At 41.5% G+C, this 22,631-nt stretch overlaps 1 protein-coding gene across 8 annotated transcripts in view; it reads left to right on the top strand.

The window, feature by feature from the left end:
• Nucleotides 1-2,149: 2,149 nt before the first annotated feature.
• KCNC2 (potassium voltage-gated channel subfamily C member 2) overlaps nt 2,150-22,631 on the top strand; it is a 292,917-nt gene continuing 272,435 nt past the window's right edge. For all 8 annotated transcript variants that reach the window (XM_065934102.1, XM_065934099.1, XM_065934098.1 and 5 more), the window contains exons 1-2: nt 2,150-2,410; nt 3,570-4,248. In XM_065934102.1, coding sequence (XP_065790174.1) covers nt 3,589-4,248 — 660 coding nt within the window. In that variant the 5' untranslated portion in view covers nt 2,150-2,410; nt 3,570-3,588. The remainder of the gene's footprint in view (nt 2,411-3,569; nt 4,249-22,631) is intronic.

Raw genomic sequence — 22,631 nt, 5'->3', positions numbered from 1 at the left:
TTTCTATATAGAGCCTTTATAATACAGCCTTAACATAACCAAGCTGAAGGCTTTCATTATTGATTCCTGCCATCTGTATGAGTTATCTTTCTGGAAGTCTTGTAATTTAGTATAAATATTTCCTCTATTTAAATCAACAGGAGTAATTTATGTAAAGCATTTTGCACATAGTAAGCTCTCAGTAAATGCTATTATTATAAATGCTGCTGCTAGTATACTTACTATTGCTAATTTATTTTAAAGCAAACCATATACCTTTTTCTCCCTATTGAATTTACACTAAAGTTATATAAGGAACTATCTAGACAGTAATGAGAATGCATGTTAGAATTTGAATACAATTTTTCTTTGTAAACTTCTGACAACGGAATATACTATTACTGTTATTTTAAGATATGTCTCCATGCCTTTGTAAAACTAGAATCATTACCTCAGTATTTAAGTGTTACCTTTCTTTACATGTTAGGAAAACAAATTTATACTTTGACAAGGCTAGGTAGGTTATTATTACACATTTACTGTCATACTGCTAGTAAATTTCTTACAAATGTATACTTACCATATTTTCTTGCATTAGTTTCCTAGACATCAGTGCCCTTCCAAAGATCTCTCTTCACTTTGTTTAGGTATTTACAGTCTTAACAGGTAGGAATTTTCTTTAGTGAGTTGTTTATAGTTAATTGCCTATCTTGTAGTACTGTATACTGCTAAAACGTTTCCATCAGTAACTCACAACTCTTGCTCTTTCCATAGTGTCTATGTTAGTATCTGTTGTTCAGGCACTTTCTCCTACATACAACCTGGTGTTTCACCTACTCCATGGACTTCAACGTCAATCCTATCAAACTATCTCCATGGACTGTGGTCTCTCTCTTCCAACCTTTTCTTTCTAGAAATATACACACGGTCACAGAAACGCACCCTCTATCTAGTGGTGAGGTCTAATATGGGTTGAATTGTGTCTCAGGCTCCCCCTCAACCCCCCCCATCACCACTGCCCCCCAAAAGAGATGTGGGGCTCCTAGCCTCCGGTACCTCAGAGAGTCCCTTTCTTTGTGGTTAGAGTCTTTACAGACGTGATTAAGTTAAAATGAAATCATGAAGGTGGGCCCTAATCCAGTATGATTAGTGTTCAAAGGAGAAATCTGTTCACAGAGACAGGCGTGCATAAACGAAAATGAGACAAAGGGCCAAGACAGCCATCTATAAACCGAGGAGAAAGGCTTGGAAGAGGTCCATGCCTCATAGCCCTCAGAAGAAACCAACCCTGACACCACCTTCATTTGGAGCTTTGAGCTTCCAGAACTGGGGGATAATAAATCTGCTGTTTAAAAAACCCAGTTCGTGGTACTCTATTATTGACAGCCCTAGCAAACTAATACAGGGCCCAATAAAATTTTTATAAAGGGAGAAACCGGCTAGTGAGATCACTGCTTTGGTATTTGGATATCTGTAGTTCGTCTTTTTAAGCTTCTGATAAACCTGACTTTTCACTTGCTAGAGCCTTATGCTCCTGGTATAAACTTTTAAAACTTGTTTTGTTTTATATAACCATGATGTGGTGACTGGAGACCTACATCTGACTGAAAAGAGCAAGCCACAGCCATGGATAAGACGCCGGAGACCGGACTCACTTGTCACCTGTAAGTAGAGCTCGCTCCCTCCGGCTGCCATTAAGAAAAACCAAACCAAACCAGAAAACCGCGCTTGGGCTCAGATTTTCGCTCTCACTTGTTGGGAGGGGTGGGGTAGCGGGAAGAGAAAGGGTGTGGAGAGTGGGGTGTAAACAAGGCGGACAGCCGCTCCAGAGAGGGCGGGGACAGAGGCTCCCTGAAGGAAACGAGCTGAACCTGGTTGGCACAGCCGCGCTTCCCCAGACCCACCCGCCGCCCACCCGCCGCTCTGCGCGCGCCGGGCTCGGGCGCAGAGGCCGGCGGCGAGCGGCGCGGAGGGGCGGCTGCGGCCGCGGCCGCCTGGGGGGCGGAAGGAGACCTGCGGTCCGCGCCGGCGGGAGGGCGGGCTCGCCTGCGGGCGGATGAGCCCCCCGGACTCGGGTGGGCGGCGCGGCGGCCGCTGCCGGCGGGGTCGCGGCGCGCCGGCGGGGCTCGCCCCGCGCTCCACGGTCCGCCCAGCCCCGCGCGATGCTGCCTCTGGGCGCCGAGGTCGGCGCGGGGCGCGCCCGCCGCTCGCGGAATGAGGGCGGGCGGCGCGGCGCGCGGCCGGCGGGCGCTGTCTCCGCGAGCCCGGCCCCCGGGGCAGCGGCCCAACCACCTGCACCCGGAAGACGCCAACAAGTAGTTTCTCAGGCGCGGGGCGGCTGGGCTGGGCGTCGGGACTCAGTCGGGCTGCCCCGAGCCCCTCGTCCGCTCGGACGCCGGAGCAGCAGCACTTTCCTCTCGATCTCCTTAAGGTAACTAGGGGCGGGAGGGCGAGGGGCGGGTTTGCAGGGAAGGACGTGCAGAGCCCGCGAGGCAGGCATCCCAGCTCCGATCCGCTCCAGGACTGGAGAGCCGAAGCCCCGGGGAGAGGTGGCCGGGAGGTCGGAAACGGGGACACCGTCACCAGGACTGCCAACTCGGTGGTGCAGGGGGCGTGCCTCCAGCGGCTTTCCCTCGGGGAGCCGCCCCACTCGCCCCTCCTGGGAAGCAGCCCCCGACTCTCCTCCCGAGAGGCGTTTGTTTCTCTTGCGAACGGGGGATGGGGTGGGATGCGTGGATCACTTCTACTCTCCAAAATGGATTCTAGTGAGTCGTTTCCTCTCCCAAGTAATAATAATTTGCACAGCAATCATGTGAAAAGAAAACTGGATCAGGAAATTAGGCAGATGTCTCCTTGGTGAAAGGCACTAGCAGGGACGTTTGGTTTTGCTCCGACTTCTCCGTTCGGTCTGTTTGCCTGGCCCGGGAGGCAGAGGAGAGGTGAACCGAGAACAGGTCGTGCGGAGGGCAGTCCCCGGGAGCCTGGGAGCGGCGGGCCGCCCAGAGTTCACCGAGGGTAGGCGTTGGAGGGGAGCTCGCCGCCCAGTCCGGGGGTTTCTCGCCCAGCACTGTCAAGTTGCCTGGGCTCAGAGAACTCCTTGCCTGAGGGAACTGCCTCCCGGAGAGGGCAGGGGGAAGCGGGTCTCCCTGTGAGCGAGGAAGGGAGCGGGCTGGGGAGAGGATGGGGCGGGAGAGGAAGACGCGGGAGGACCTCGGAGGGGAAAATGAGGGGCTTGGGGAGAGAGCCGGGGAGGTGTAGGGACTGGAAACGGGTTCAACTTGAGAGAAGGTGAGGGGTGAGAAGATGCAGGAGGCAGAGCTGAGGGAGAAAGGTGTGAGGCTGGGGGAGAGGGGTCGTGAAAGGTCAAGGAAGATGGGGTCTGCTGTCTCAGTTCTCTAGAAACCCGGGGAAGGCTCAGTGCTGCTTGAGGCGGGGACGGGGCTGGGCGGCGGACTTCTCCAGGAAGGCCCCGTGGCCCCTAGCCTCCCCGTCCACGCTGCATCTTGGGGTGCTGGGAGTGGGGGCGGGGGACACAGCGCGCCTCCGCCAGCCGCGCTCTTTAACTTGGCGCTGTGTTCGCCTCCCCCCAGTCATGTCTGAGGCACAGAGATGGGCAAGATCGAGAGCAACGAGAGGGTGATCCTCAATGTCGGGGGCACCCGGCACGAAACCTACCGCAGCACCCTCAAGACCCTGCCCGGGACGCGCCTGGCCCTGCTCGCCGCCTCCGAGCCCCAGGGCGACCCGCTGCCGCCGCCGCCCCCAGCGCGCTCGCCGCCGCCGCGGCCGCCCCCGCGGTCCCCCGGGCCCGGCGGCTGCCTGGAGGGCGGCGCGCGCAACTGCAGCGCCCGCGGCGGCGACCACCCCGCCGGCGGCGGCCGCGAGTTCTTCTTCGACCGGCACCCGGGCGTCTTCGCTTACGTGCTCAACTACTACCGCACCGGGAAGCTGCACTGCCCGGCCGACGTGTGCGGGCCGCTCTTCGAGGAGGAGCTGGCCTTCTGGGGCATCGACGAGACCGACGTGGAGCCCTGTTGCTGGATGACCTACCGGCAGCACCGCGACGCCGAGGAGGCGCTCGACATCTTCGAGGCTCCCGACCTCCTCGGCGGCGACCCCGGCGACGACGAGGACCTGGCGGCCAAGAGGCTGGGCATCGAGGACGCCGCGGGCCTGGGGGGCCCCGACGGCAAGTCTGGCCGCTGGAGGAGGCTGCAGCCCCGCATGTGGGCTCTCTTCGAGGACCCCTACTCGTCCAGAGCCGCCAGGGTAAGGCCAGCGGCGCCCCCTTCCCTGCTGCTCCAGCCTCTCCTAACCCCTCTGCTCTCTCTGCAGAGGGCCTTGGGGAGCAGCCGGGGTGTCCCTAATCGGGAGGTGGGGGGCCTGTCGCTCAGGGCAAACTCAGAGTCCCCCTCCCTCGTTCCCTTTTTACCCCCCCGCCCCGATCCCCTCAGCCTCCCCCTCCTCTCCTCCTCAACTCAAACCGAGATTTACTTCCCCAGGTGGGACCAGCAGGGCAAATGTCCACTACTCTGGGCAAGTCTGTTGGAACCTCGTTCTGAAATCGCTACCATGCTTCCTGTGGAATTTCTTTTTCTCTTTTATTCCAACCTTTTCTTGAGTTCCGAGGGTCCTCCAGGCCTTCCGATCATCAGCGTTTGATTTTTCCAGTGAGGTCTGGCACTCCTGACTCACCCAGAGCAGTGGCCCCACTTAGGAATCTAATCTGAGGACAGTAGAGAGGGAAACGGGGGAGATGAACAGGTTCATCTTGGAAAGAGACCTCCTGAACATCGTTTGGTCCTGCCTGCATCCGAGGGAGAGCAGTGCTGAGTCCGCTTGCCCCAGTGAGCTGACGGGATAGCCCACCTGCACAGTGAATTTTGGAGTCCCTTGTCTTTCCCCTTGCGCTCTGTGTCTTTTACAGGTTCAATGCTGATTGGACACTTCTGTGACCCTGGTTCAGTGGGAGCCTCTTAATTTAGATTGTAGGCAACTTTATTTTATTCTATAGATTTTGATCCCATACTCAATATTGCTTTTCAGTTTCTAGTTTGAGTGACAGTTTAAATTTAGTCTTTGACACCCTGGATTGATTCTTCAAAATCCCAATGAAGAGATGATAAAAGTAACTAATAATGGTTACTCTAATTTTAAAGGAAATAAAGGAAATATACATAACCCCAAATTATGCAGCATGTGGATGGTTTTTGATTATATGTGAGAATGGAGTACTGTATTTAGTTAAATCTTTGCAACTGCATGTGTCTAGTTTGCTTCTGACACCCAGAAAAGATCCTCCTTGTGCAAAATGGGAATTCTCCCAGCTTGAGTTTGGCTCCATCCACATCATTGTTTTCCTTTGCGTGTCAGAAGTCTTTGCATCTGAGACATTGTGCAGCTGTCTGGTAACATGTCAGAAGATGTGCTTCTGATACCACTTTAGAAGTCCGAGCTTGTATTTTGTTTGCAAGTTGATATAGACTATCAAAGAGACAATTTAAAGCATTGCTACTTTATGGGATCTGGTATTTAAGTGCACACATAAATTCTATCATGTCCACATTCTCATATTTGAATATAAAATTAATAACTTCAACTCTGAGATCTTCCTTTTAAGACCATTCTATGAATTCAGCAAGAGTTGGCATTCAGGAAAAAAAAAAAGTGCACTTATTTATTTATTTAAATTAACTCACAGACTCATGACCATTATCTCTGTTTTTTGGATTCCAGCTGTGTGCCATAGTCCAACTGGCGACTAAAAAGATAATCTGCATTTGTTTTCAGACTCATCATATAACTTTGTTATTTTATGTGGTATAAAAAACCAGGATGTTTTATTGTCTTTATTCATGATAATAAAATGCACTTTTTGTAGGCTAGGTTGCACAGGAACAGCTTCAAGGTTATTACTGCTATGGAATTTGGTTCTATGAATTAATGGTCCAAGGGTAGCACATTAACTTGAAAATAGTTTTTTAAAAATCTTACTAAGATTTTATTGTAATAATATTAAGAACTTGACCTGCATCCATTTTAGGTGAGGAAAAGAACACAGATAGATTAGAGATTAATTTAAGGTCAAAGAGCCATTAGAAACAGAATCAGCTGAGAATGAGAGACCTGGAAAATTTCGTTGAGGTCACCTCATGAACCCGTAGTTTGCAGATGAGGAAAATGAAGACTGCAGATGCTAAGTGATGGCCAAGGTCATGGAGCAAGTTATTAGCAAAGCCAAAATGACGCTGAAGGCCTCATGACACCCTCCCCAGGCCATTTCCACTGCAACCACTGATTATAACTGACTATCTGGCTTGTGAAATCTCTGCAGGTAGTGTTGTTCTTGAGATTTAATGCAGCATAGGACAGTCCTTAGTCTTCTAACTTTGAAAGGTCATCTATGACATGTCTCTGTGTGTGTGTATATGTGTGTGTGTATGCATACATATACATTTTTCCCCCGGTTTTCGGTTGCACTACCCAACATTAGAGTGCAAATATGGGATTCCAGTTTTCTTAAAATGAACCCTGTTCTAACTTTTGATTTTTATTGACCAGTTTATATGTAATGTTTTTCCTTTTTTTTCCCCAGATTGGCTAACATTTGTGGGACTTGTCTTTAGAAAAATTCCTTTTCAAATTATTAGGGGTCGCTTAAAAAAGAGTACTCAGAAGTCACCATTCTATTTACGTGTGATTTAATATTTTTTATGGACACTTATAGTTCGGATGATTGACTGACAATATTATCTGACTACTTTGGTAAATAGAATTACATTGGGAGGTCACTGGATGAAATTATATTTTTCATGGACATGATTCGAGGAGACATAAAATCAATTATCAAGTGGTTTGTTTCAGCTGTGGTCTTACTGATGTCGTTCTTAATAGAAGTATTTAACTTTTATAAACCCTTTTTCATTTTACATTAGTTCATCTTTTATTGATGTACTTGAGATGAACAATTTTAACTGTGCAAATTCTGTTTTCAATTTGTTATACTTGTCTCATCATTGTCCTTATCCTTTCCCAGTATTGAGGAGAGTGACTTGATTATATAGTAGATTTGTTTTACTTCTAACTTGTATAGTCTAAAGTGGCCCACTGAAACAACAGTGATAGGAACTAGGTAATTGAATTTTACAACGTTGTATTTTTGCCTTTCGTTTTTGTTGGCATTTCCCCCTCCTCTGTTGCTTTTAATTTATGATGTAAATACATATTTGAGCAGTCTAAATTGTTCAGGTTAACTTGGTAAATAAGTTTATATTTTATATTTATGAATTGTATCCTTAAAAATATATTAGAAATTTATAAAAATTTAAATATAAGTTGTCATGGAAACCTGTTGTGGAGAAAATGAGATCTGGAAAGAAGAGAGATTATCCTGTTGATGGCATTGAATGATATTTACAAACAGTAAAAAGCATTTAAATGGTTTTATTTCCACAGAATTACTAAAATATACTCCTTAAAACTATTAAAATTAAAAAAGGAATATCTTGAATTGGATTCAGAATTGCATATATGTAATTTACTTTTTATGGGACATTTTTTCCTCTACCTCAAAGCATAAAACAGGAAAGGCATGATCTTCTAAATAACTATTTTCTAGGTTTAGACATAGCATTTAATTTTTAAAAATTATAATATGGTAAGGACAATTTGAGTTATACAGTAAGGTTAAAGAAAGAAAATGTATTAATTCTTGTTTTGTGAGCCTTGCTCCAGTTAAAAGAAATAATGGCCAAATAAAGCTTGTTTGTAAAATATTGTTAATTATTAAAATTTTAGAATTTTCTTTAGTCAATTAATATTGTTTCTGCAGTCATTGTAGACCAGAAACTATATAAGATACCAGGAGTGTGTGAGCAGATATGGTACTTTGCCCTCAGTAAGCTCACCACTCTATTTATAATACAATATTTCCTAAAACATTATCTATTCAATTAAAAGTGCAACAAAATAACAACAACAAGCAAAATTCCAGAGATACTAAAGATGTTTCCCTTAAAAAAAACACCAAAACTCATGTGGTAATGTTGCTTGAGATGTGCAAGAAACTACTGCATTTAGAAATGATGATCTTGGTAATTCTCTGGTGGTCCACTGGTTAGGAGAAGCTGGGGCTCAGTCCCTGATAGGGGAACTAAGATCCCGGAAGCTGTGGGGTGTGGCCAAAAAAAAAAAAGAAAGAAACAACGGTTTTATGCTTTTGTTAGTCTTTATTGTATTATGAAAGTGTTAGGCTTTTTCAGCCTTGATTTTTCTGTTTTCAGAATGATTTATAGGCTCTCTCTTTGCAATATTATTGAAGAGTATGAGACAAGCTGTACTTATATCAAACAACTGAATTATTTGCAGAGCAAACAACTGAATTATTTACAGTGTGTTCGAGTGTCTTCATCCCTTCTATTTTAATTAAAAGTTTGTTGTTGTTTGTTCAGTCACTAAGTTATGTCTGACTCTTTGTGACCCCATGGACTGCAACTCGCCAGGCTTCTCTGTCCTTCACTATCTTCCAGAGTTTGCTCAGTTTCATTTCCTTTGATTTGGTGATGCTGTCTAACCATCTTTTTAATCTCACAATTAAAAGTTATGGCCAACCACATGACAATGCAAATCCAAACTTCAGACCCCTTAAAAGAGTCTACTGTTAAGAGTCTGGTGTGTTTGCATTTGCTATATAAGCATCTAAGTCTCCCTTGACTTTTTCCAGGCCACTAATTATACAGTTCACAAATATATTTAATTTTATTCATATGTTCTGAGCATTGGATAAGATTAGAGAGTGCCTCATTCAACACATAATTTAAAAAACCAAGTAACTTTAGTAGAACTGTATTTTTGGTAGTGTATTTGACCCCGAACTAGGTGACCTAATCTGTTGCTGGGGCATTATCATGCCAAAGGTGAATAGTTGGACGGTTTATGTATGGGTTTGTTTTTTTTTTTTCTGTTCTATTTTCCCAAGAGCTAATTTGTAGACCTGAATTGACAAAACTAAATGAGAGCCAGAGAAATGTTTCTTCTCTGTCAAGAAGCTTATTTTCAAAGCAACTGAAAACGAGGAAATGTGTAGTTTTATAAAAAATGCAGGTCAACCTTTCCCATTTAGAAATATGTATATTACTATTTATTTTAACTACTGCAAATAAAGTAAATGCAGTTTTCAGATCTCATTTTTATTTTCAAATTCTGAATCATTTACCCTTTTTTTATTATGGCGACCTTTAAAAATATATCTGAATGAAATAGTAAAGAGGACTAAAGGACTGGTATAGTATAAGCACAGATCACTCTAAGGAAATATATAATGGCAAGATAATCTAAACTATAACCATCAGTAGATTATATAAACTTGATCCAGTTCTTTTTGACGTATGAAGGGCTTTTCTTTTGGAAAAACAGTCAAGATTTTTTTATGACAGGATAGCACTGCCTTTTGCTTTTCTTAGAGTTTGAAGGGTGGTGATTAATTTTAATACTGTGTAGTCAATATTTTCACAGAAGGTGACTAAAGTGTGGGTGTTGGGAGGAGAAGGGAGTGGAAGTAGAGAATATATGGAAAGAGCACTGGAAAAATGCCTGAGTTGGAACCCATGAGTCCTAGGCACTAATTCTGACTTCACAACTAGCTGTGTGACCTTTGAGAATTTACTTTGTCTTTCTAATTCTTGATTTCCTTTGGCTTTATTTTGAAAGAAAAAAATGGGGATGACACATTGGTCTAGATAAGTATTCAAACTTCTTTCCAGCTCCAAGATTTTGAAGTTTAGAGGAAAAAAGCAGAGTGACTGCTAAAAATCCCTGGGTAGGGGAAAGAGCATGTCTGCACTCATTTTGATTGTCCTCTAGGGACCATCACACTAATAAGGTCTTCTAGTATGGATTTCTTTAGTTGTTTGTTTTTTTTGGGTTTTAACTTTCTGCCCTTTTCTTTTCCTACAGCTGTTGGGTAGCTGCTGCTCTGGTTACCATAGAAACAGGTTGGCTCCTAGCTTCCTGTTTCCATTGAAAACAGCTTTCTTTCAACCACATATTGATCTCAGGAAATCATTTTGCTGTGGCTCTGTCATGAAACCCATAAAGATGATCGGCTCTGTCATTTTCTAAGTCTAAGATTCAGTGCAGGTGTATACCCATCCACCCACAAGGGTAACTGATTAGGTAATCTCAGTTTTATTTCCATTTGAAAAGTGCCTTGTCAAAGACACCAGCCTTTTCCCCTTCCCATATCTCATAGAGAAGGGAAAGCCTTATTCACTTGAAGATTTACAGATATGCCTAACACATTTAAGTGTTTACCAAATAGTGTCAAATTATTCAGTTCTAATCTTTTACATAACTCATTCAATCAGGATAAGCATAGAGAATAGTATGCTGTCTAGCACACTTTGTAAGTTTCTGTTTTAATGTACTCACTAATGAAGAATATTTCAAGAGAAAAATATATATGTATTATATAGTGCACCCTATTTCTCTTTTGAGAAAAAAATAGTTTTTCTATTTCAGCCTATACATATTTGCATAAAAAAGATATATTCACTGTCATAATGTAGATACATATTCAGTGTTTGTATATAAAATGTTTATATGGATAGTGAAGGAAGAGACTCATGGGAATATGCCATAAAGTTTTACTTGAGAATATTTGTGTGTGAGCGTATGTGTATTATATAATTATGTGGTATATAATCTTTGAATGCGGCCTCCCTAATGGCTCAGTGGTAAAGAATCCACCTGTCAATGCAGATGCAGGTTCCGTCCATGGGTCAGGAAGATCCCCTGGAGGAGCAAATAGCAACCCACTCCAGTATTCTTGCCTGGGAAATCCCATGGACAGAGGAGCCTGGCGGGCTATAGTCCATGGGGTTGCAAAGAGTCGGACACAACTGAGCATGCACACCACCACACCACACCATCTTTCAATGACATTGGTATGTGTAACAGACTTCTGTTGTTCATGAGACTTAGAATTGGAAGGAAACTGGTGATGGAAGGAAACCTGGAACAGTGACCTTAAATCACAAGAAAAGCAGCTGACTTGTTCATAGCCATGGCTAGTCAGTCATAGTAGCAGGGTTAGAACTTAGACCTTCTGATTCCCGGCACTCTTCCCATCCCATCTCGATTACTTAGTCTGAGTTGGATTTAATATCCCAGAAAGTACACAGAAAGTGTACAGAAAGTAACAAGTACTTTAGCTTTCAGAAAGTAACAAGCCTGTTAAAAATACTTCAGGTAGGGTCTGTCCTCTTCAATGTCCTATTGTTCAACAATAGCAGGGAAATTGTCACTATCATGTTATTCTATTTCCAGATACCCTCCAGATGCATCCTTCCATTGCTGCCTTCTCTACGAGTTCTACATCTTAATGTTCTACTGCCTTTAAAACATCAAAACTAATCTGCCTGTTTTTTCACTTACATCCTATTTTATCCCTTTATCCTTGTGTGTGTGTCTTTTGTAATATGTTTTTTTGGCTTTATTGCCTTTGGAATTTTTAAATGCAACACTTGTTCAACCTATTGGTGATGGTTAATGTTTTATAGAACATTCTCTTCTCACATGTAACTAACCAGATCGTCGTTGGGTTTTAGTTCAGTTCAGTTCAGTCGCTCAGTTGTGTTGGACTCTTTGTGACGCCATGGACTGCAGCAAGCCAGGCCTCCCTGTCCATCACCAACACCCGGAGCTTACTCAAACCCATGTCCATTGAGTCAGTGATGCCCTCCAGCCATCTCATCCTCTGTTGTCCCTTTCTCCTCCTGCTTTCAATCTTTCCTAGCATCAGGGTCTTTTCTAGTGAGTCAGTTCTTTGCGTCAGGTGGCCAAAGTATTGGAGTTTCAGCTTCATCATCAGTCCTTCCAATGAATATTCAGGACTGATTTCCTTTAGGATGGACTGGTTGGATCTCCTTGCAGTCCAAGGGACTCTCGAGTCTTCTCCAACACCACAGTTCAGAAGCATCAATTCTTCAGCGCTCGGCTTTCTTTAAGGTCCAACTCTCACATCTGTACATGATCACTGGAAAAACCATAGCCTTGACTAGACAGACCTTTGTAGGTAAAGTAATGTCTCTGCTTTTTAATATGCTGTCTAGGTTGGTCATAACTTTCCTTCCAAGGAGCAAGTGTCTTAATTTCATGGCTGCAGTCACCATCTGCAGTGATTTTGGAGCCCCAGATTTTGGTTGGGTTCACACAGGGATAGCTGGTAAATTAGAGTGAAGATGGTCGGAGCTGTTTTTAAGATTTATGTTTTTGTGAGGTCAGTAAATACAAGACTGAAAAAGTTTTCCTTCAACCTTCTTTAATAGATAGCCAAAGGTGGTGCTTCCTTCCCTATTGGTGGAATGTAAAGCAGCCCTATAATTTTGTGTGTGTTTGAGAGAAGGCATTTGATAGGAGTCAAACAGATGAAGTTGCTGGTAGTATTGGGGGAAAAAGTACTCCATAATTGTTATGGTTACTTGACTGACCTTTTCTTCTGAAAGCTCATAATGATAGAGACATCTGTGTAACCTGATATTTCCTCAGTGTTTGTGTATTAAGAAAACCCTATGCAGACACCTCAGTGTCTTAATTTTCTGTTTGAAGACACTGGTGGGTTTTCTATCAAAACTTAGAGCTTTGCCATTCTTTCTGCATCTGACAACACGGTTGATGTCTTTAAAAACTGGAGCAAAAGTCAAGACAGCTCTTCTTGGAAAATGTTCTGTGATTTAGTCTCACCAGTGGAAGATGTTCTACTTTGAGTTGTCTTCATGGAGAAAGTCTCAGTGATGAAAATATGCTACCTTTTGGCCACAGATATTCTCTTCCTTTACGCCAAAACTGTCCAGAATTTTAAAGTCATTCATTAAATGATAAAATGCAAAAACTTTTTTATATAAAATGATCTTAAAAAATATTGTCAAGATATCCAAATGACACTTTTAATTCTAAACTTAAGACAGCATGTTTATGTAAACTCTATTTGGATGAATACAAGGAGCCTGGCAGGCTATAATCCATGTGATTGCAAAGAGTCAGACACGACTGAGCAACTGTCACTTTCACTTTTCAGTTTTTCCTAGAGCAGTTTGTCTGATTGGGTTCAGTGAAAGGGCCAAGGATTATTCACAATTTCTGTAAATTTTGTGTCTTGTTTGTAAATTTTACTACATAAATTCAGATATGGGGTTGCTTATTTTTGTATTTATTGATTGAGGATAAAATGTCATTTGCTTGAAGTGAATATTATATAATAACTGAATATTATATGATAACTGACAAAGTAATGGCATTGAAAACAATGGCAAAAGGAAGCTTCCTTACTGTATTAATTTGGATAAAATTGATATTTAGGAAAGCAGAACAGTACATCATTACAGTTTGATTTATTGTTTCAATTGTCCTGCTTCCCTCTTGAGGTGAACAGTGAGAGGGCAATTATGAAAATTATCATAATATTCTTAGTGAGACCCATCTTTCATATATAAATTGAGTAGGAAATGGACAGAACAAAGGTTTAGCTAGCCCTTTTTTGTGCCAAGAGATTCTAAAGTACCAAGTAGGCTTTTTTTTTTAAGTTTCAACTTTACCATCAGGCCAGAGTGAGCTATCAAGTTTACATAAAATGGTTAGTGGGTGCATCAAAGTTGAACAACCATCATATTTGTATCATGATGGAGAAGCATTTGTGAACTTATACTTAATTCCCAGGTTCAAAATGGTGTTCACTGTGCTTTGATATTTAGAGTACAATGTTAGAGATATAAAATTCATGCCAAGCAATGAAATCAAATGTATTTTAAAGCACTAATAGGCTTCAATAACATTCAAAATAGGTTAGTCTCAATTAAAAAACAGGGTTCTTTAATTGTTTTGCTTTCTTATGAGACTCCACTGCTCAGTTTTTGGTTGTAATATGTGCATGCTGTCAGTTCTTTAGTTTTTTAAAATTTAGTGATTATTTTCAGTACCTATTCATTTTTCTATTTATGTACTAATCATTGATTTCATTCATCTCAAATTTCTCTAGTTTTGAGTACTTGACTGTGCTTCAGTGCTGAGTTTCTTTGTTTGCAACATTTTGTGTTTCCTCTGCTTTGGCTTGCATTGCTTCAGTTCAGTTCAGTCACTCAGTCGTGTCTGACTCTCTGCGACCCCATGGACTGCAGCATGCCAGGCCTCCCTGTCCATCACCAACCCCTGGAGCTTACTCAGACTCATGTCCATTGTGTCGGTGATGCCGTCCATGAGTCAGTTCTTCACATCAGGAGGCCAAAGTATTGGAGCTTCAACTTCAGCATCAGTCCTTCCAATGAATTCAGGACTGATTGCCTTGGTTGGTTGATGAAATAATGTGCTAGGTATTAGTACATTTCTCTCAATTAAACAAACTGGAGGAGAACCCAGCCTCAAAGATGAAAGCTGTCAGATGCTTTTGAGTCTCTGTGCTCACAGTCCTTGGGTTTTAACTGTTGGCCAAAACTAGGTTAGTACAGAGAATGTAAGGGTTAACATTTGTCATTTACCTTCAAGACACTTGTATTCTATTGGAAAAGAACAACTGTCTGTCCATGGTTACAGTATAATGCATTAAAACTATAATAGAGATGTTGGCATACTGTGGACACACAGATTTGTGAGGGGCCACTGTCCTATAAAGAGGGGATGAGATTTTAATAGTTTACATGCAAGAGATGGGTTTTCCAGCAGTCAAGGATTAGGTCAACAGAGTAGTGTGCAAACATGCGGGCTTGACACAGCATCCTATGCCATGTCATAAGGGGTAATAAAAGGACTAGAATGCAGGAGAACAGGTTTGAAAGGAAGAGAGGGCCTCTGGGTTTATAACTGAGATTTTTCTGATGAGATGGATATTTAGTCCAGGGCAGGAATGTTATCTCAGTGTATTTGAAAATAGTGGTTCTAACCACTTAGATAGTGGTTCTGAAACTTAGATGTGCGTGGGAATAACTTGAGATGATGGCTAGAAGTTTGACTTACCCCAGGTCTCACTCCAATAGGACTTGGATAGGATTCAGATAAGATGAACAGCTTTGGCATTGTAGTTGGCTACTGACCCAGTTCATGTCAGTACTGTGGTGTGACTGCTGCCAAAGCAATACAATTTAACATTGAAATAGGGTAATAATCATGCTTGAATCAGTATTTCCCCAAGTGTGTTTTCTAGATCTATAGCAATCCAGAATGTTAACAGGTGTTGCCCTCAAAAGAGTTCCATAGACAGATGAATTTGGAAACTAATTTAAAATAAAGTTTTTTAACTAGATTTTTATTTTTCAATCTGTCTTCTTTTTCTTGATGTCATTTTTACTATATCTCTTTTTCAGGGCAGAGAGTTAAAATACTAGCTGACAGTTGGTTTTGAGACAGGAGTGAATTAATGCAAAGGACTGAACTCAGTCCACTGAGTTTGAATCCTGACTGTACCTCTTGCCGGCTGTATCACTTTCACAATGTCTCTCCTTTAAGCCTCCCTCTTTTCATCTGGACTGGGAAGATAATAATTGTATCTGACTCAAAGAATTGCTGTGAGGGTGGATTGTGCATATTCATGTTCATAAGCTAGCATGGTGTCTAGTTATCTCAATTTTAGCTGTATCATTATTACTGTTACCATCATCGTCACAATCATCACTATTCCTTATGCCAAGCACTGGTTATTTGAGAGGGATTGTGTAGTTGCATAGAGTACCTTAAGGGAGCATTCTAGCATTTAGATTGTTCATAAAAAAGTAAGTTGTCTATCGCTGAGGTTTTCTTCACATATGAATATTGGATAGCTGTCTGGGAAATTGTAGGAATAATTCTATTCCACATGAATAAATGATAATTAATTAGGAAAATATTTAATATGTATATATCCTATACCAAACATTTTACAAGTAGTAAGATAATGGTATATTTCCTGCCTTTAAGCAGCTGTAGTGTCCTGGAAGAGAACAACAGATAGGAAATTAAAGTGCAATGTCAGGAGAGCTCCAGGAGAAGTTAGCATAGTCTTGCCAAGGTTGGGAAAAATCTTCCTGGAAGAAATATACCTCTCTTGGTACCAGAGGCTGAAGAGGAGGTAGCCAGACTTTTTAAAGAGGAAAAGTTGAAATAAAATCCTGGAAGGGAAGGAAGGAAAGGCCTGTGCAAGACACTAAATAATTCAGGACAGCCCCAGCCTTGTCTAAGGGTTGTGGAGGTGTTGCCAGAAACGAGTTGAGGTTGGATCCACAGCCTTGGCAAGCCCTGTTGAGAGGGTCTGGTCTTTCTCTGGGACTGGGTAGCTTTGGAAGGATTTTAAGCAGAGCAATGGCATGCATCTTTGTAACTGGGACTATTATTCTAAAATATTTATACTTGAAGACAGGATTGGCCTGGGGAAAATGAGTGCACGTTTGTCACGAGAGCTACAGTTTAGCATGTGAGTGCGGTAATCCAGGTATGAGATGCTGAAAAGTGAAAGTGTTAGTCACTGAGTGGTGTCTGACTCTTTGCGACCCCATGGACTGTGACCTGCCAGGCTCCTGTGTCCATGGGGTTCTCCAAGCAAGAGTACTGGAAAAGATACTTGCCATTTCATCCTCCTGGGCGTCTTCCTGACCCAGGGACTGAACCCAGGTCTCCTGCGTTACCGGCAGACTCCTTACCGTCTGAGCCACCAGCCCCAAAGATACTGGTGATCTCAATTAAAACAGCGACCAGAGGGATGAAGTGAAATGAAGACAATTAAAGTGGAACTGTTTATTAATTAGGCGCCATTTGAGTAAGGCAGAGAGAGAAGTCAAGGATGTCTCCCTAGTTTCTGTTTGCCCAATGGGACAGCACAACCTTTATGACTTTTTTCTAATTCAAGAGTCAGTGGTTCTATGAGAAATCAGTAGTTACTCTTTTATGGATTTAACACTGTAGTATTTTGTGTTATGTTTTGTGGTTTTTTCTATTTCAGTACCAATTACTCGGTTATTAATAGCTATTTCATAAATTTTATTGTTGTGAAATTATATGCAGAGTATGCCCCTTAAAAGTTTCGGTTGCAGTAATTCACCTCTGTAAAAGATGGTGAAGAATAAGTCCTCTCTAAAAGAAATGTCAGCTTTGTATTGCTATGTATTGTTTTGGTTTCATGCCCAAGAAAATAATATCAATTTTTGCATAATTTTTGTGAAATGTAACTGACTCATTCAATATAGTAGTTCATGTAGATTCCAAAGCTAGAAGCTTAAATTGAACTGGGGATTGAAAAATACCCAATGAGATTCTGTGGCTCTTTGGAAAGTTGTTTTAAATAAATATTTCCTCTAGATAAAGTCCAGGAAGGAGCAAAGATAGTGAGGAAGAAAAACAAAAATGGGAACAGGCACCGAAGGAATCAAACTGGGAAGAACTTGGTGAGTTCAGATCCAGGGCAGAGTGACTCCTTCTGAAGCATTACTGTGCCAGGCTCTTTTCTTGCTTACAAGCCTGTTATCCTTTTCCAGTGGCTACGTGTTAAAACATATTTTTCTAAAACAAAACAAAACAAAAAACAAAAACATATTTTTCTTAGCCTGGCTCTCCAGAAGCTGCCCATCATCTGCAAATGCAGTAACAGCTCTCACAGCTGTCCTGCTCAGACAGCATGCTTTGCCATTCCTCAGTATAAGCGATGTGTCCACAGTGTTCTGCGTCTTTGTACGCTGTTCTCCCAGCCTGCGCTCTCTCCTCCTCAATTTTACATGTTGATTCGATCATCTTTCAGTGGTCTGTAAAATTGTCAAGTCTTACTTACCTTCTAAACTCTTTCAAAAGCAGTGTGCTTTTTCCTCTGAGTTTCTCTATCACTTGGTAGCTATAGTATTGTAGCATTTAACCAGCCGTGTTAGTTTCCCTGCGCTGTTGTAGCTAACTACCACAAACTTGATGACTTGAAACAACAGAATTTATTCTCTTACGGCTCTGCAGGCTAAAAGCCTGAAATCCTGGCCTCAGCAGAATTTGTTTCTTCTGGGGTTCTGAGGGAAAAGTCTGCTGGTAGTTCTTCCGTGTTCCTCAGTTTGTAGGTACGTTACCCCAGTTTCTGCTACTGTTTTGACAAAAGAATCATCCTGGTATGTCTCAGCTGTCTCTTCTTAAAAGACACCAGTTTTGGGCTTATATCCCACAGTAATCCAGTATGACCACATGTTAATTTAAATAAATTGAGTAAATTAAATAAATCAAGATGTGGTCATGCTGGATTACTATGGGCTACACTTAAATTACCTCTACCAAGAGGTCACAAAATAAGGTCACATTTTGAGGTTTGAGGTGAATGTGTGTTTTGGGGAGATACCATTTAACCCAGGATGCTAACTTGTCCATTTGGGCAACAATTTCATAGTATCTGATAAATCTTTTATTGTCTGATTTCTCCTTTGCTGTTTTGGTATGTTCTCACTTAATGGATACAATGTCTTCAAGAATCTTTATGAAGATACTAGTTAGATTATTTTCAAAGTTCTATTTCATTTCAGGTATTAACTCTGGGTTCCTCTGTAGATTTTTTTCTGTTCTTTCACTTTTGTCCCTTTTTATAGTATTTATTCTCTTCAGGTATCTTTTCCTTTTAAAGAAGGTGGCAGTGATTGTAGTGTTACGTGGGTAGACAGGCAGGATTGTGCAGAAAGAAGAATTCCCTTCAGAGTGGATAGGGAGGAGCAGGTTGGGTGAATTAGGGACCCTCTCAGGGTCCAAGAAAGGAATCTGTATTTGGGGAAATAAGTTTAATGAATTTTGATTAATGCAGAGTGACCTTTCTTCTTTTTCTCCATACACTTTGAGTAAATATGAGGCACTAAGAAATTTACATTACTGCCCTCTGTCACAGCATGCCTAACTGGAAACTGTCTTCTGTTGAATCTCTAGGTAATTTAGTGAGCGCTTCTTTTTTTAAGAGTGTTTATTTATTTATTTGTGGCTGTGCCGTGTCTTCATTGCTGTGTGTGGTCCTTCTCTTCTCTTTTCCTCTGGTTGCAACGCGTGGGGGGCTCCTCTCCTGTTGCTCTGCACGGGCTTCCCGCTGCGTGGTGCTTCGTGTTTCAGAGAGTGACCTCTAGGCACGCAGGCTTCAGTCGTTGCAGCTCCCCTGCTCTGGGAGTGGGCTCAGTAGTTGCGGCCCACCAGCTTAGCTGCCCTGTGGTGTGTGGGTCTTCCTGGACCAGGGATTGAACCTGGCTTCCCTGCAGTGGCAGGTGGACTTCCAACCACGGACCACCTGGGAAGCCCCCTGGAGAGCTATTCTTGCTGGCTGTATCCTGAGGGAAAATTCTTTAGGAGCCACTGAAGAAAAATTGATGCTTTTGAAATGTGGTGTTGGAGAAGACTCTTGAGAGTCCTTTGACTGCAAGGAGATCCAACCAGTTCATTCTAAAGATCAGTCCTGGGTGTTCATCGGAAGGACTGATGCTGAAGCTGAAACTTCAATACTTTGGCCTCCTCATGTGAAGAGTTGACTCATTGGAAAAGACCCTGATGCTGGGAAGGATTGGGGGCAGGAGGAGAAGGGGATGACAGAGGATGAGATGGTTGGATGGCATCACTGCCTCAATGGACATGGGTTTAAGTAAACTCTGGGAGTTGATGATGGACAGGGAGGCCTGGCGTGCTGCGATTCATGGAGTCGCAAAGAGTCGGACACGACTGAGCAACAGAACTGAACTGAACTGAACTGAAAGGAGGTCAGGGTCTTCCAAGAAGTTGTCCTACAGTCAACTCCTTGTCTTAGGGCCTGTTGCCTCTGAGTTTGAGATTCCTCTGGCTTCTGTGGCTCTCTGGGAAGAACTTGACCAATTTCAGGAAAAGCTTTCTCTTGCACCTATATTGAATTCTGTTCTTCCTCTCCCCTAAATCTGCATCTCAATTCTGTTTGCTTTTATATCTTATTATTTTCTGGGTCAGTGATAGCAGTGTTTCCTATTTTCTATCCCTGTGATAATTTTTCATCATTTTTAACAAGACTTGGCCAAGGAGATGAAGTGTACTATCTTCCAAGTAGAACTTGACTGTTTGTATATAGCCTCCTTGCACTAGTTGTGAACTCATGAATGGGGACACCATTCCATTCTTGTTGCCATTTTCCAGAGTGATGCACAGTGTCTGGTAGTTTTCTTACTGATCTTTTTTTTTTTTTAAATTATCATATGAATAATTCAATGAATTTCCTTGTCTACAAGGATGCATTCCTCTTTGATTCTTCCCTGCAAAGTCATTGTCTCTTATCTTCTTTGGGCCCACCTTCTTTATCCACTTTTTATCTATTCTGCTTCCCAAATATACAATCTTAATGAAGAAATTCAAAGCCGACGTATAGTGTGTGATTTTATCATTGACTATAAGAGGCTTGTTAGACTAACATTAATACAAAATCCTAGAAAATTATTACTTGGAGAACGGTGACATGTTAATTTATCATTTGCCCACTGAGAATACATTTGTAAGGACATGAACTTTGATGGTTTAACAGATGTTTGTGGTACTTAAATTTTCCTGATAAAGTAACGGAGTCAAGCTAAAATAACGTTTACATGTTAGCCTACTTTAATTTTTTACACAGAGACATTACCAATGAGACCACATGCTTTAGTCCTTATTTTGTAGAGCGAGATCTGACTGATGATAATAGATGGCACTGATTGTCCTGCTAATTACGTGGAAATTGGGCCTTCGTGAAGGGTGCTGTGTCCTAAGGAAAGATGCTAAAGAATGGATGTGTCAGCAGCAAGGAAATTAGACAAGAAGGACGGAAAAAAAAAAAAGATTCCTATTCATCATAGTATTGTTATCTCATTTCATTTAATAAAATGGAAATATCCAAAGGTGAATTTTCCCCATGCTACCTAGAATACACTTTATCAAACCGGTGCAGTAATGAAGATAATTACATCTAAAACCTAATTATGCTCAGGTATTCTGAGTTGTGGCAAGTAGACTGAATGATATTTACAGAAACACACATGCATGACAGTGAGTGACTGAGCGCCAGCACACAGGCACATATACACTATAGTGGTGATGCAGATGGAGGGGATGAGAAAAAGCCTTCATTTACACACACATATGTTATAGAGATCAAGCAGAGCTATATTGTTTTTAGGAAAAACCATTGTGAGATAGTAAATAAAATAAAAATTGTAAAATAAATCATGATACTTAAAACAGTAATTTTAGAACAAATTTATGTTTTTAAGATAAGGGGTCTTTGTAATTTATTTTTAAAATAAAAAATAGCCTTAAATCCTAAAAGTAAATGTTCTGATTATGGACAGTTAAAGGAATGTATATAATATGCTAAAGAACAAAATAGCCCTTTTATCCCCCAGAGGCTATTAGAAATTTAGTATAATTATTTTTATTTTCTGTAACATAATTCTAAATTACATAGTGGCATAGAGAGTTCTTTATCCAATATTTAATCTTTGTAATGAGGAACACAGTGCCTTCTGATTTAATTCAGATCTGATTTTACATCTTATAAAATAATTTTATTGTTTACTTCATACTCGTCCTACATGTTTACTTCAAGTATTATTGCATATATTTTATGTTTATTTTATATTATTGCATATATTGTGAATGGGGTCTTGCTGTCCCTTACATTTTAACTAATTGCTGATGGCATATGAATAAAGTGCTACTTTTAGTGTATTAATCATATGTATAGTTAGCTTGGCTTCCCTGCTGACTCAGTGGTAAAGGAACCGCCTGCCAGTGTAGGAGTCAAGTCACGGCTTTGGTCCTGGGTTGGGAAGATCCCCTGGAGAAGGAAATGACAGCCTGCTCCAGTATTCTTGTCTTCAGAATGCCATGGACAGAGCAGCCTGGTGGCTACAGTCCATGGGGTTGCAAAAGAGCAGGACTCAACTTAGCGACTAAACCACAATAGTTGTCTTATTGAATCCTTATTGACAGAAATAGCATTTCAGCTTGTTGTCTTAGGTTTTGTGGATATGCCACATGTGTAAATGATAATGCAGTTTATAATTTCTAATAGTTTTAACTAATATATCTTTTCTCTTTTAATTTTTATTATATGTATATAATTTGTAACTATGTTATGGTCTTTATTCACAGATATATTTCTGTTTAACAAATTACCACTATTCCTTTGTTGTTATTTCTCATTTTTGAGTCAATTTGGAAACATTTCTTTGTGATATGCTATTAATATATATTTAAATTTTATTTTTCAGGATTGACTTGAGTATGATATATTCTTGTGGGTATTCATGTATCTGAGGATATTTTTCTGTTGCATTGACCTATGAAAATTATCTTGGCTAAGTTTAGAACGTTTGGATTCCCAGTTTTGATTACTAAAATCTGCTGTTTCCATGTGATATTTAGAAATAATGAAGTGTAGACAAAAACAGTGATAGGGAAATTCCCATGTGTAACAAGCACAGGCAGGAGCTTTAAACAAATCTCGGCCCCAGGCAGGATATCTCTTGCTGCAAGTTCTGCTTCTACCTTTAGTCTCCAATTCTCTCAGTATTCTGCAGCCAAGACTCAGAATGGACCTGAATTTCCTCACAATCCATTTAAGTTCTGGCATAACCTCTCTTTAAGAAGAAGCATATATAGTGGCTAAGAAGCATATATAGTGGCTAAGAGTAGAAATCTTGACA

Source organism: Muntiacus reevesi, chromosome 4 (assembly GCF_963930625.1).
Source record: "Muntiacus reevesi chromosome 4, mMunRee1.1, whole genome shotgun sequence".
NCBI lineage: Eukaryota > Metazoa > Chordata > Mammalia > Artiodactyla > Cervidae > Muntiacus > Muntiacus reevesi.
The sequence above is the reverse complement of the archived record's forward strand: the minus strand, read 5'-3'. Positions and strand labels throughout refer to the sequence as shown.